The 14,563-nt window shown below is 42.3% G+C and overlaps 1 protein-coding gene across 7 annotated transcripts in view; it reads left to right on the top strand.

Moving 5' to 3' along the window:
• The window catches only part of RUFY1 (RUN and FYVE domain containing 1), a 147,665-nt gene that overhangs the window by 103,598 nt on the left and 29,504 nt on the right, over nt 1–14,563 (top strand). For all 7 annotated transcript variants that reach the window (XR_008843088.1, XM_056516537.1, XM_056516534.1 and 4 more), the window contains 2 exons: nt 782–911; nt 14,036–14,130. Coding sequence is in view for 6 of the 7 variants with exons in the window: in XM_056516537.1 (XP_056372512.1) it covers nt 782–911; nt 14,036–14,130 (225 nt within the window). In the remaining variant the exon portion in view is untranslated. The remainder of the gene's footprint in view (nt 1–781; nt 912–14,035; nt 14,131–14,563) is intronic.

Below are 14,563 nucleotides of genomic sequence, written 5' to 3'. Positions count from 1 at the left end.
GCAGTGCGTGACACAGCCCAGAAATCTCAAAGAACTGGAAGACTTTTGTAAGGAAGAATGGGCAAAGATACCTCAAACAAGAATTGAAATACTCTTGGTTGGCTACAAAAAGCGTTTACAAGCTGTGAAACTTGCCAAAGGGGGCAGTACAAAATATTAACTCTGCAGGGTGCCCAAACTTTTGCAGACACCATTTTTTCCCTGTTATTTTGAAAGTGTAAATGATGGAAATAAAATCTAACTTTTGTTGACCTATATTATAAGAAAGTCTCATCTGTAATTTGATGCCTTTTATAGATTTTTCCATCTTTCCTTGGCTTCTTTATGCACAGTAATACAAATTTTTACCTGGGGTACCCAAACTTTTGATCCACACTATATCATTTTTTACATTAGTCCAGTCCTGACTTATGGTTTCCTCCTTATTGTGTTACTTAGTAAATATGAACATTGCCCATGGAGGGAGTCAGTCAGCTGTTATACCACTGCAGCTTGGATGAGACACAAGTCCACCTCTCTGCTTTTTAACCTCTTAGGGACACCAATCAATAGTTACTGTGGCATTTAAGTATTTAGACCAAGGGCTAGGCTTGCTGTGGCTTTGTGTCTCTTAGGCCCTTCATATGGCAATGAACTACTGACTTACCATTTGCAAGCTGAGGTCCCTCATATTGAACATAATGTACTGTACTTACATTCTGGAGTTTTTTATTTGCATGTATACAGAAAGCTATTTTAGATATGGTAATGCTTTAAATGTACTTTTCTATTTCCATCATAGCTCCCATTTAGAGGACAATCTACAATCTGAGAGAGAACAACAAAAAACACTTAAAATAGAGCTTGATAAAGAGAAAGAGAAGAACAAATCCTTACAAAATGACTTACTGCAATATTTACAACTTAAAAAGGTAATGTACCCCCAGAACATAGTACTGTCCAGCTGCAACATCATATTTGTCCCAGTTGAAGAACAGTCTGGGACAAAGTCCAGTAAGTGAGGGCAGGACTAGCACTTCTCTGTGCTCACTCCTGTTCTCGTTATCATACTCCTGTCTATAAAAAAAAAATATATATATATATATGTAATATATGAGGAGTTTACAGAGCAAAAAATAAAAACTTCATCAATAGTATCCTTCGCTTATAAGGTACAAATGTTATTAAGAAACAAAAAAATACATATCTACCTATAAAACTCTTGTGCTACAATTATAATAATACAACACTCCGTATGAGATTAATTAATCTTTATTAAATAACAAATTCTACATGCCCATAATATCCATTAAAAAAAAACACATACACAGCAGACAACTTAAAAGCATATAGCGATGGGGGTAACAAATAGAGCCCATAAATTCATGATATTAACACCAAAAAGATGCACTTTATTGCTAGTTTGATTATTTACTCATCAATGTTGAAGTTCAAGTGCATCCTTACATGATAAACAAAGGTAATGTATGAGTGCTAAGTCACAAGGCACTGCACGTAATATGGCTATAGCCGTAATGAATATAAAGTGCAAGGGCATCCATAATTGGTTAACATAATATATACCAACACAGAAATAGGGATACATACGCTGTGAACCTAATAATGAGGTCCTGTGGTTCTAGAGCACTAATATGCAACCTATAAAACAGGGAAACCACTACAAAGAGGGACCAATAGTAAGAAAAAAACTATTTATTTAATTGATCAATCAGTATACACAAAACAGGGGAAGTATTAAAAAAAAAAAAACACAAATGGCATGGACACAGACAATTTGGTGGGGGACCAGGGAAGGAGGGGGCATTGGTCCAAATACAAAGCAAAGAAAAGGTAACAGACAGAAATATGAAAAAGTCATACAATGGAGGTATACTGAAATACAAGTAAACACATAAATATATAGTCATGTAAAGTGCAATTATATGTTGCATCAACCTCCAAAGAGGGAATGTATGCAGCACAAGTGTGCAAAAATTGGCATATAATAAGGTGCATGTAATATAAGTGTTATGCTAGAAGTGCAAAGAAAAGCAGCAACAATCAGCTCAGGCCCTAAAGACCATGAGATGGAGCTGTCTGTTACCATTTCATTTTTTGCTTTGTATTTGGACCTATGCCCCCTCCTTCCCTGGTCCCCACCAAAATGTCTGTGTCCATGCCATTTGTGTGTTTTTTTTTTTTTAATACTTCCCCTGTTTTGTGTATTCTGAATAATAAATGAAATATATTTATTTTACTATTGGTCCCCTCTTTAATGCCTGGTACCTGCAGGAGCTGTTGGGTCATAGACCCAGCATTGAAAGCAATATTAGGGGCTGTATTTTCCCTGTATCTGGAGCTACTATGTCAGCACCAGTTACAGGAGAAATCAGCAAAAATAAAAATAGCTTTTACTGAGCAATTTCCCCCATTTGTTTAACCTTTGGGGGAGGCACAATATGTAAAACAAAAACATACGTATGTTAAAGTAAAAAAATAAATTAACTATAACAACTTGTAGGTCTATATTTACTACTCTTCAATGTTTATTATTAAAGACTTTAATGTTTATTATTAGCTGGTTAGGTCCGGTGGCTATGCCCTTGGGTACTTTCTTATCCCCTTCCAAATTCAAAACATCAGCTTTCCCTCTGTGTGGCTTGTTCTAAATGCTGAATTTATCAGTGGTAGGGGTTTCCATGAGATCCAAACTTGCCTTGCAGGTAACATAGTTCATAAGGTTGAAAAAAGACTATAGTCCATCAAGTTCAACCTATATCCATAATGAGTTCCTACTGAGTTGATCCAGAGGAAGGCAAAAAAAAAAATCATACTCGAGGTAAAATTTCCTTCCCGACTCCAAATATCAGAATAGATTCCTGGATCAACCTTCTGTCCCTATAGATCTAGAATCTATAACCTGTAATGTTGTTGTTCTCCAAAAATGCATCCAGACCCCTTTTTAAATTATTTTACAGAATTCACAATGACTACCTCCTCAGGCAGAGAATTCCACAGTCTAACTGCTCTTACAGTAAAGAATAGCAGTCTGTGCTGGTGTAGAAACCTTCTATCCTCTAAATGTAGAGGATGCCCCCTTGTTATAGATACAGCCCTGGGTACACATAGATCATGGGAGAGATCTCTGTACTGCCCTCTGATATATTTATACATAGCTATTAGGTCTCCCCTAAGCCTTCTTTTTCTCGATCGTCTTATTGGGGAACACAGAGACCATGGGTATTATGCTGCTGTCCACTAGGAGGCTGACACTAGGCAAAAGAAGAAGTCAGCTCCTCCCAGCAGGATATACCTGCCTGTAGGCACTGAGCTAATCAGTTTTAGTGTCAGTAGGAGGCAGACACAGGTCTGGAGCTCTCTCCAGACCTGGTCTTTTCTGTTTTATTATTTTCTAGCTAGGGACTTTAAGTTAAGGTTTTTTCCCTTTGTTATTTTTCTAGGTTGAGGCGTCAGGAGCATGGCGCTACCTGATCTCTCACATGCAACAAAGGGGCAAGGTGCATAGTGTATGGGCTGTTAACCCCTTCTCGCCAACGGCCAGCGCCTTTCGGTAGTACCCTGGGTCCGGGTCCCCCACTTGCCCCTGCCCGCCTCGCTATTGCAGCTTGGCGTGATGCAGTGCGTTTTTTAGCTGGCCGAAGACTTCAGGGTAAGTATAGGAAGATGAGGTCTTCTTGTGAGTATGTACTACATTCCTCCCTCCCTTCCTCCTCTACCTTCTTGGGGTCCTATACACTGTGCCCAGCTCCTCGGCCACCATTGCTGGTGGCTGCTCTGAGCAAGACCCCTCATGGCTCCAGCGCCATACCTGTAGGGGTCAGTCCGGTGACCTGTCCCTCCCTCATCCGGCCACTCAGCTCAGCTTTAGACATTTTTTTAAAGATTTTTTAATAGAAGTAATTTACAAATCTGTTTAACTTTCTGGCACCAGTTGATAAAAAAAAAAAAAAAAAAAAAAAAAAAGGTTTTTCTGCTGGTGTACCCCTTTATCTGGAGTGCGGTCTGCAGCCATGTGCTTTCCTAGCCCCTATTTTTATGAGCGATGGTTTCGGGCCCTGGCCCTTTTTCCATGGTGACCTGATGGTCATTTTACTGTGGTATGGGATTTTATCAGTGGTCCAGACCTAGGGATAGTTATCAGCATGGCTCGCCATGCTACCCTTATCCTTCCTTGGGGAATCCCTGTCTGTCTGTTTCCTTCATCACCTGTCACCAGTGCCGGGTCTGCTGTGCCTGAAGTTCCATTTTCCCCTCTACAGAATCTCTGCAGCTTCCATAGACTAGTCCAGTGTAAACTAGTGAGCGTGTCATCTGCCACAGCTGCTGTTCTGGCATACCACTGTGAGTGAGAGTTGACCGATGTACACTGGACCCTCTACGACTCCCAGAGAGTACATGACGCCTGCCACATCTGCGGCTCCAGTTCCAGTACCCCACTATGTGTGAGTGGACTGATGTTGGATGGACCTTCTACGAAGCCCATGGACAGCGTGTTGTATACCACATCCGCGTCTGCAGTTTCGGCACTCCACTGTGAGTTGACCGATGTGCAATGGACCCTCTACGACTCCTAGGGAGTACATGAAGCCTGCTGCATCTGCGGCTGCAGTTCTGGGACCCCACTATGCGTGTGAGTGGCCGATGTAGGATGAACACTCGGCGAAGCCCATGGACAGCGTGGTGTTTACCACATCCGGGTTTGCAGTTACGGCACTCCACTGTAAGCGGACGTACAAGGGACGTACAAGGGACCCTCTATGACTCCTAGGGAATACTTGATGCCGACCACATCCGTGTCTGCGGTTCCAGGTCCTCTGTATACGTGTGAGTGGACACATGCAGTTGGACCCTCTGTGACGCCCATAGACAGTGTGATGTCTGTCACATCTGCACTGGCAGTTCCGGTACCCCACTACACTTGGGAGTTGCTGATGGGATGATCCTGCGTGTGCTGTGCACTCTCTATCACGTCCGAGGGGGGAAAAATGCGGTCTGCCACACTGCAGCTGAGATTCCGGTTCCCCACTACCTGTTGGAAGTGTCACATAACTGTCCCTCCAGGTGCAATGTACCACCTTCGCCAGCAGCGACCACTTTTTCGCTGTCATGTGTGATTTTCCATGGGTGTAAAGTGGTGTCTGCTCTTGTCCTGGCCATAAGCCTATGCTGTGATTGCCTCTTTTGCAGCGGCGGTTCTAATATCCTGCTACTGGCACGTGGGGCTCTGTAGAGTGTCCCTGCATATTCTCTGGGCTCTGGACAGTAATGATATCCTCCCCCCCCCCCCCCTTCCTTTTGTGAAGTATCAGTGGTTTTCTAGGGGCAGTATCTTGTGGACTTCCTGCTGTGATTCTCACAACCAGCGTATTCCCCCCCCCCCCCCTTTTTTTTTTTATAGAAAGGGAAAGTTTGTGGAGTACCTGCATTGGTCACTGCAGCCTTTTCTCTTCCCCCTTTCACGGGGGGAGTCGTTCGCAGTCATTAGTGGAGTGACTGTGTATCCAGGCCTGGCCTTAGTGGATATAGACTCTGGCTAGTTCAGGGTCCACATTTCCCATCCCAGAAAAGGCAGCATGGTGAGATTGGCTACTCTACTGCTCCGGCTGGTTCTTCCATCACATTTTTCTCCATGGCATGGGTATTGGTGACCTTGCTACCGATTTCTGTTGCCTACTATTCGATGCATGCTATTCATCATGCAGTCATTGTTTGCACCCTTGCTTATAGGCAGGTTTCGTAGGTGGCCTACTTTTTCTCCTGTGGTCATTGCATTTCTTCTCTTCTGGGTGATCTTCTATATCCCTCCTATGGCGTGTCCAGCCATCTTGTTGACCCCCCTCCGTTACCAGCCTTGGGGTGGCTTGGGGGGCTGCCGGCTATCCGGATTTTGGCCATTCTGCTTCTCCTTCCTACAGGAAGTTTTGCAGGCATTGCACTGTTCCTGTTTTTGTTCTTTCGGCCATCGTCCTCCAGCCTCCTTGTATTGGATGGTTTATTTTGTTGGTGGTGGAGCATTGGTGCGTCAGTAGTACATTTCTCTCCTGCCATACGGGAGGGCCGGGTTCTCCTTCCAGCCTCGGCAGTGCCTTGCTTCTTATTCTTCCTATCCCTGCCATCATCTTCCCACCTTCGATGGGGTGCTGCTGGATTGGCTTAGTTGCGGCTGTTGCTCTTCTGGCATTCACGTTGCCTTCCAAGCTGCAGGGTTTGTTTCTGCCCCCCCTGTTCTTTTTCTGCGTGGGGTGTTGGCGATCCTGGCGTGGTTTCTACTCTAGTTACCCTGAATCTCATGTGGCACTCTCCTTCAGGGTAACTTGCTTAGACAACATCTGGGCAGTCTCAATGCGGCATGTTCCTCCCTTTTTTGGGGTGGGTGTCAGTTGTTCAGTGACTGAACGACAGTCTTTTGGGGGCGACCTCCTGCACCCAGATCATGTCTTCTGTTTATGTGCCTTATTGCTTTGACTGCACTGGCACCAGAGCTGGGTCCCTTCTGTCTCCCTCTCTATGCCTTGCCTTCTGGGCTGTGTCTCCTTGGAGTCATCCAGTCCATTCTGACCGCTGGGATCCGATGCTTGTTTGGCCTTGTCTAGCCTCTCGTACCTTGTATTTGAGGGTGCTTGGGCTGCGCAGTGATCTCTGTGCTGGTGTTTCCTGTTGCTCTGCCCACTGTTCACTCTTATGGTATGCCACTTCTTTCATGGTGGTCCCAAACTTTTTCAGGACCCTCTCCCTTGATGTTCTGCTTGGGCTTCTTTGCGTTGTGCAATCTTCCAGGTGACGGTTACACGGCTCGGTCTCCGAGGTGGTTTCCCTATTCTTTTTTTCTGCCTATAACATAGTAACCTAGTAACATAGTTCATAAGGTTGAAAAAAGACCAAAGTCCATCAAGTTCAACCTATATCCCTAATGAGTCCCTACTGAGTTGATCCAGAGGAAGGCAAAAAACCTTCATACTAGAGGTAAAAATTCCTTCCCGACTCTAATATGGCAGTCAGAATAAATCCCTGGATCAATGTTCTATCCCTATAGATCTAAAATCCATAACCAGTAATGTTATTACTCTCCAAAAATGCATCCAGACCCCTTTTGAACTCTTTCACAGAGTTCCCCATAACCACCTCCTCAGGCAGAGAATTCCACAGTCTAACTGCTCTTACAGTAAAGAACCCCTGTCTGTGCTGGTGTAGAAACCTTCTTTCCTCTAAACATAGAGGTTGCCCCCTTGTTATAGATACAATCCTAGGTATAAATAGATCATGGGAGAGATCACTGTACGGTCCCCTGATATATTTATACATAGTTATTAGGTCTCCCCTAAGCCTTTTTTTTTTTTCTAAACTAAATAACCCTAATTCTGATAATCTTTCTATGTACTGTAGTCCTCCCATTCCCTGTATTACTCTGGTTGCCCGTCTTTGAACCCTCTCCAGCTCCACTATATCTTTCTTGTGCACTGGTGCCCAGTACTGTACACAGTATTCCATGTGTGGTCTGACTAGTGTTTTGTACAGCGGTAGAATTGTTTCCTTGTCGTGGGCATCTATGCCCCTATTGATGCACCCCATGATTTTATTTGCCTTGGCAGCAGCTGCTCGGCACTGGTCTCTACAGCTAAATTTACTGTTAACGAAGACTCCCAAGTCCTTTTCCACGTCAGTTGTCCCAAGCGTTCTCCCATTTAATACATAATCCCAGCCCGGATTTTTATTCCCCATGTGCATTACCTTACATTTATCAGTGTTGAACCTCATCTGCCACTTCCCAGCCCAAATGTCCAACCTATCCAGATCCATTTGTAACAGTGCACTGTCCTCTATAGTGTTTACCGCTTTACAGAGTTTAGTATCATCTGCAAAGATTTCTACTTTACTATTGAACCTCTCTACAAGGACCCAAGACGGACCCCTGTGGTACCCCACTAGTAACAATCACCCAATCAGAATAAGTACCATTAATAACCACCCTCTGTTTCCCATCACTGAGCCAGTTACTTGCCCCCATACACACATTCTCCCCCAGCCCCATCCTTCTCATTTTATGCTCCAACCTTTTATGTGGAACTGTATCAAATGCTTTGGAAAAATCCAGATATACGACATCCAGTGATTCACCCTGGTCCAGGTTAGTCTGACAGGACCGGTCCCTCATAAAGCCATGCTGATATGGGGTCATGCATTTATTTTTTATTAAGATACTCCAGAATTGCATCGCTTAGAAAACCCTCAAACAATTTACATTCAACGGAGGTCAAACTAACAGGTCTATAATTCCCAGGGTCACCTTTTTGATCCCTTTTTAAATATTGGTACCACATTTGCCATGCACCAGTCCTGAGAAATAGACCCTGTTACTATAGAGTCCCTGAATATTAAAAATAGGGGTCTGTCTATTACATTACTTAATTCCTTTAGAACACGGGGGGTGAATGCCATATGGACCTGGTGATTTGTCTATTTAGATTTTTTTGTAGGCGGCACTGTACTTTTTCCTGGGTTAGACAGGTGATCTGCTCTGGGTTGATCTGTACTATATTGGCTCTTCACCTGGGGCTTTTCGCCCCGGCTTGAGTTTGCTTAGCCACTTCTTGTGTGGGACCCTGCGACCCCTCAACTTATTCCCGGATCTAGGACCCTCTAGTTCTCTTGACGACTGTTACAGGGTTTCCAGACAGTTCTACCCTCCTCAACGGCCTGTTATCTCTAATCGTCTCCCTCCGGGGTGAACGGATCTTGTGGCCTTTCTGTCCTCCTGGTTACCTCTGTCTGGCATTTCGCTCCTAGATTGGCATTGTCCTCCCGTCGCCATAAATTTTCCTCGCCCTTCCAGGTGATACTGTGTGCTCTTTGAGTTTCCTCTTCCTCCTGGTCCCTTGGCAGTAGGGCCTTCGGACTGTGGTTTGGTGTCCGGGCCTCTCGGTCTGAGTGGTCAGCAATGTGCTCCTGCCCTTGTCTTCTTCTGGGCCGGATGGCTCTGCATTCGGGCCTGGACCATGTTTGTTACCCCGGCCCCCACTTTTTAAGAACATACAGATTTGAAAATCTATAAAGCACCTTCTCATTTAGTTATTTAAATAATTTTTGCACCAGTTTTTCTTTATTTTTATGCAATTTTTATCTTTCTTTGTGCAAAAATTTTTAAAATTGCGTTCCCTTTCCAATACAGTCGTTACTTTACAGTATATAAGGAGTGTATATATGGGGCATAACTTGGGCCAAATTTTATTTTATTTTTGTTTGTTGTTCATTTTCTTATATTTAATTTCTTTTTAAATTAGTTCTATTAAAAGTGAATAAATCAACAACAGAAGCCAGAGCTTCAAACTGAGATAGCTACAACAATATCCCACGCAGAGAAAAAACAGTGAGTTAATCACACAGCGGAAAGTTATCGTAAACAATAACAAAGCATACTGCATATTAAAGCACTTTTGGGAAAATGTATCAATACTCTGACAGAGGAAGAGTGGAGCAGTTGCCCATAGCAACAAATCATTGCTTCCTTTAATTTCTAAAAACAAAAGGGCCTCTGAAAAATAAAAGAAGCAATCTGATTGGTTGTTATAGGCAACTGTTTCATTCTTCCCATACAAAGGTTTTGATAAATCTCCCCCTTTGGACATAATATTGGCAGAAATCCCTGCATAGCAAGTATAGTTAGTGGTAGGGACTAAAAGTTCAATAAGGCTTCTAGTTCCACCTTCTGAAGGTCTTGCCCTCTGCTGGGCATGTTCAGCTGCCGCCTTCTTTTTATTCTCTCTCCTTTGCCTCGGTCCTGCATTGCGGCTGGCCTTCTGGTGGGGCTCTCCCTTCAGGCCTGTCTGGCAGGCTTCTCTTTTGGCAGCTGGAGTTTCCTCACCATGTTCGTTTGGAACCCTTGACTTGGATTTCTCTGGTCACTCTCTTCCGCGTTTGGACTAGTCCTTGGTGGTCCTGTGCCTTATGTCTTTTCTTCTGAAGTGGTGTTCGCTCTCTCTGGTCAGGGGGGTTTCAGGCCGGCAGGCCTCTGATGCGACTCTTTCTGTCGCATTTGGTTAGAGGTTGGACCTCCATCCTTACTTGGTTCCTTCCTTTTTTCGGGTCCTAGCTCTCCCCTCATGTTTTGTGGGGGTTTCCAGATGGTGGGTTCCCTCCTGGACCTCTTCCACGTTCCTGTGCGAATGGGTATATTTCAGTCTCTGGACTGCTTTTCCCTTCTCTGACTGTTGTTTTTCCAACCCCAGGGACTGCTTTGGGACGTCCCATGGTCTCTGTGTTCCCCAATAAGGCGACCGAGAAAAGGAGTTTTTTTTTTTTTTGTACTACCCGTAAAATTTATTTCTCGTAGCCTTCATTGGGGAACATGGCACCCACCCATTTCTGGTTCCTGGTCAGGTTGTTTTGTTGTCTATTGTTACTTTTGATGCCCTTCGGACAAATCTCCTTTGTTGTTTGGCTTCTCCTACTGCTTTGTGACACAACTGATTAGCTCAGTGCCTAGTGGACAGCAGCATAATACCCATTGTCTCTGTTCCCCAATGAAGGCTACGAAAAAGAGATTTTACAGTGAGTACAAAAAATCCTTTTTCTAAACTAACCCTAATCCTGATAATCTTTCTGGGTACTGTAGTACTGTTGCCTGTCTGTGAACCCTCTCCAGCTCCACTATATCTTTCTTGTACCCCAAACTGACTTTTCGCATTTAATGTGAAATTGCCCCTATGTTGATTTAATTTTGGAGGAAAGTGGTTGATTTTTTTTGTTTTTTTTGTCTACACCTTTACCTTAGGAACCACTTTTATGTCTTTTTAAGATATTAGATGGGGAATTGTGTTGTCAATATTTACAGGGTTTTCTTAGAGAAATTTTGTTTTTAGCATGCAAAACTGTGGCTAAATTTGGGGGGGGGAAACTGGTTAACTCAGTGATATGGTTTGAACAGGTAATCTTAAAAAAAAAAATAGGGGTTGTCCAGAAAAAAATTGACAAGGAGTGGTGGTGTTGGTCCTCATGATGCCTTACTTACCCAGTACTCTGTAATATGAGGAATCTTCTACTTGCCCAAATATCTGATGCAACTTAGCTGTTTGCCTTATTTTCCATACATGTGGACTTATTGTGTGCCTTACTGAACTTTTAGTCCCTACCACTAACTATACTTGCTATGCAGGGATTTCCACCAGTATTATGCTCAAAGGGGGAGATTTATCAAAACCTTTGTATAGGAAGAATGAAACAGTTGCCTATAACAACTAATCAGATTGCTTCTTTTATTTTTCAGAGGCCATTTTTTTATTTTATTTTTTTAATGGAAATTAAGGAAGCAATCTGATTGGTTGCTAAGGGCAACTGCTCCACTCTTGATAAATTTTCCCAAAAGTGCTTTAATATGCAGTATATTTTGTTCTTGTTTACGATCACTTTCCCCTGTGTGGCTAACTCAGTTTTTTTTCTCTGCGTGGGAAATTGTTGTAGCTATCTCAATTTGAAGCTCTGGCTTCGGTGGTTGATTTATTCACTTTCAGTAGAACTAATTTAAAAATAAATTAAATATAAGAAAATGAAAAAATAAAAAGATTTGGCCCAGGTTATGCCCCATATATACACTCCCTATATACTGTAAACTAATAACTGTATTGGAATTGAATGCAATTTAAAACATTATTTTTTTGCACAAAGAAAGATAAAAATGCCATAAAAATAGTCTTATGTATCACAGAAAAACTGGTGCAAAAATTATTTAAATAACTGAATGAGAAGGTGCTTTATAGATTTCAAATCTGTATGTTCTTAAAAAGGGGTGGGGGTGGGGGTAATGAGCCTGGTCTGGTAGTGGCCAAGGGGTTACTTGAATAGTTTACAAAAGTACTGTAAACATCAAAATAGGAGGTCATAAAAATAATAAATATCAATATTGAACTGTGGTAACATGCATTACGCTAGTGATTGATACAAAGGCTGGACACCTTTTGTTAGTAAATTATGTGGATATGAAATTTTTAATAAAGTGGATTTATCAGGTTTCCGGTAAGTAAAAGACAAAAAAATTACTGCATATGCACCACCCAGTATACCACGGCGCTTATGCAGGATTTCACATGAGAGTTGGAGGTGACAATACAGCCTAGCAGTTGTTAGTCAAGCTGGTGGAGGAGGTTACAAGCAATCTGAGGGATGTGGGATGGGATTAATTTTGCTGGACTTTTGTGGCCTAGGGGAACGCTCCCTGGGCTTTTTTTAGGCTTATTTGCATATCCATTAAAAGCTTTGTATCTCTGCTCTGGAGGGGTCAATTATCAACATAAAAGTATGCATAGTATACAAAAAAGAAGGTTGCAGCAGCACTCTTGGTGAAAAAATGGAGGCTCTTAGCACACTTTTTAATCAAAACGTGTCCCCCATCCACCATGCGGAGTTGGCCTCGCTTCGAATGGGACCCTAACACGCTCATTCCACTCACCTCTGCTGGGCATATAGCGTCTGACTGGGTGACATGCTGGATCCACTATCAATTTAGAAAACCTTCTGTGAACAGGGAGGGGTGCATGGCTAAATAGGGTGCCACTCCCCCTAACTTTTTTTTTTTTTGCTATAAAAGTATGTGTTAACCTTGTAATGAGCAAATACCACACCAGTATTTTTGCTTTAGACAGATTTATATGTCTTGGCCAATGTAATTGTAATATTGTGACTGGACTATGAACATGGTATAACAGCAGAATAGTGAGTACAGCACTAGATTTGACAGGAGTATAAGACCCGATGGAACAGCAGAATAGGGGCTGCTGCTCTGTAGGTAATGGGTGAATGACACATGATGGAAGAATTCTGACGGCAGCTGTCTGAGGACATAAAGGATTGAATTTGCCCATACAACCAATCACAGCTCAGCCTTCATTTTACTAAAGCAATTTGAAAAATGAAACCTGAGCTGTGGTAGGTTACTATGACCAGAACATTTTGTCCCCAGACAAATAGGTTTCACAGTGAACCAGATTTATCACACTGTACAACGCAAAAACTAGAGTGATTTCCCCATAGCACCAATTACAACTTTGCTTTCATATCGGAATAAGCTCTTGTACAAAAAAATCTGAGCTGTGTTGCTATGGGCAAATTCTATACATTCAGTACATAGCAAGATGTATACCGGCACCGCTGCACTATGTGGATCCTTACTGCAATCTGATGTCTGGATCTCTAACACCTGGACATAGAACCCCCTCGGCGAAGACTTCAGTAGTGCTCACAGTGAAAGTATATCGTGATAACTTCATTCAGTAGAGAAAAGAAAAGATGGAGTACATACCAGGAATTTGAATGCCGTGTTCTCTTTATTACTTCTTTCGGGGTAAAGGGAAGAGGGGGAGAGTGGACGACTGCTTTGGAGGAACTTCGGGCAATGGTCCGTATCACGCTGGTCTGCGCTTCATCAGGCCCTCAATCAGGGCCTTCATCAGGGCCTGATGAAGCACGGACGAGCGTGATAAGGACCGATGCCCGAAGTTCCTCCGAAGCAGTCATCCACCCTCCCCCTCTTCCCTTTACCATTTACCCCGAATGAAGTAACAAAGAGAACACTGTATTCAAATTCCTGGTATGTACTCCATCTTTTTTTTTTCTCCACTGAATGAAATTCTATACATTGCCTCCATCAGTTTGATAAATCTCAGCCATTGTGTGTCTCTACTGTGGACCAACCAATATAACAGATCATTCACTATCTGTGCACTGTAGAGATGTCATATATATATATAATATAATATATATATTTATTATGACAGTAAAAAAATTATATAACAGATGTATTGCATTGACTTAGTTTTCCCTTTAGTTTCTAAAACCATATGTTTCCTCTGTAAAATATTAGCTATCTCTGTAATGTGCAGATGGGCCGGTTGTTAAACAACAGGAGCCGCTGGTGCCCATCATCACTTCAAAGCAAAATCAAAAGTTGTGTAGTGCTTTTTTAATTTCTACATTATAATGTACAATGGAATTTTTTGTGACCAGTTAATGTTATATTAACTCTTTCTCATTACATTCTCTGTGACAGGACTTTGATAAGTTGTTTCTAGAAAAAAGCCAATTGCAGAAGCTGTGTGAAGAACAGGAGCAGGCCCTTCAAGAAATGGGCTTTCATCTCAGTCAGTAAGTTTACAGATAGATGTTTGATTCAAGTCCTTAGCTGTAATAGGAAGTTCAATGGAAAGTAAATTTTTTGGAGTGTGTGTGCCACTGTGCTGTAGAGATTCTGGGGAACATAAAGATAGGCTAGGCACGTTTCAGGAGACTACTCCTTTCCTCAGTAACTTACGTATAATGGGGGTTTTACTTCTTATATAATGCCCAACAGTCTAACTAAAAGGTGGATGGAGTACTGGATTAGGAAAGGGAAAGAGGACAGAAAAGACAGGATGTGTATTTTGTGGATCGTATGCATAAATTATTGGTTTAGATTGCAAATGGAAAATATGTCTCTTTATGTAAAATAATTAATTTGAAAAAAGAAAAAACTGAAAAAGAATGTATGGAATGATAATCATGAGGACAAAAGGGAAAATAATTAATAGATATATTAAAT

Source organism: Hyla sarda, chromosome 4 (assembly GCF_029499605.1).
Source record: "Hyla sarda isolate aHylSar1 chromosome 4, aHylSar1.hap1, whole genome shotgun sequence".
Lineage (NCBI taxonomy): Eukaryota > Metazoa > Chordata > Amphibia > Anura > Hylidae > Hyla > Hyla sarda.
The sequence above is the reverse complement of the archived record's forward strand: the minus strand, read 5'-3'. Positions and strand labels throughout refer to the sequence as shown.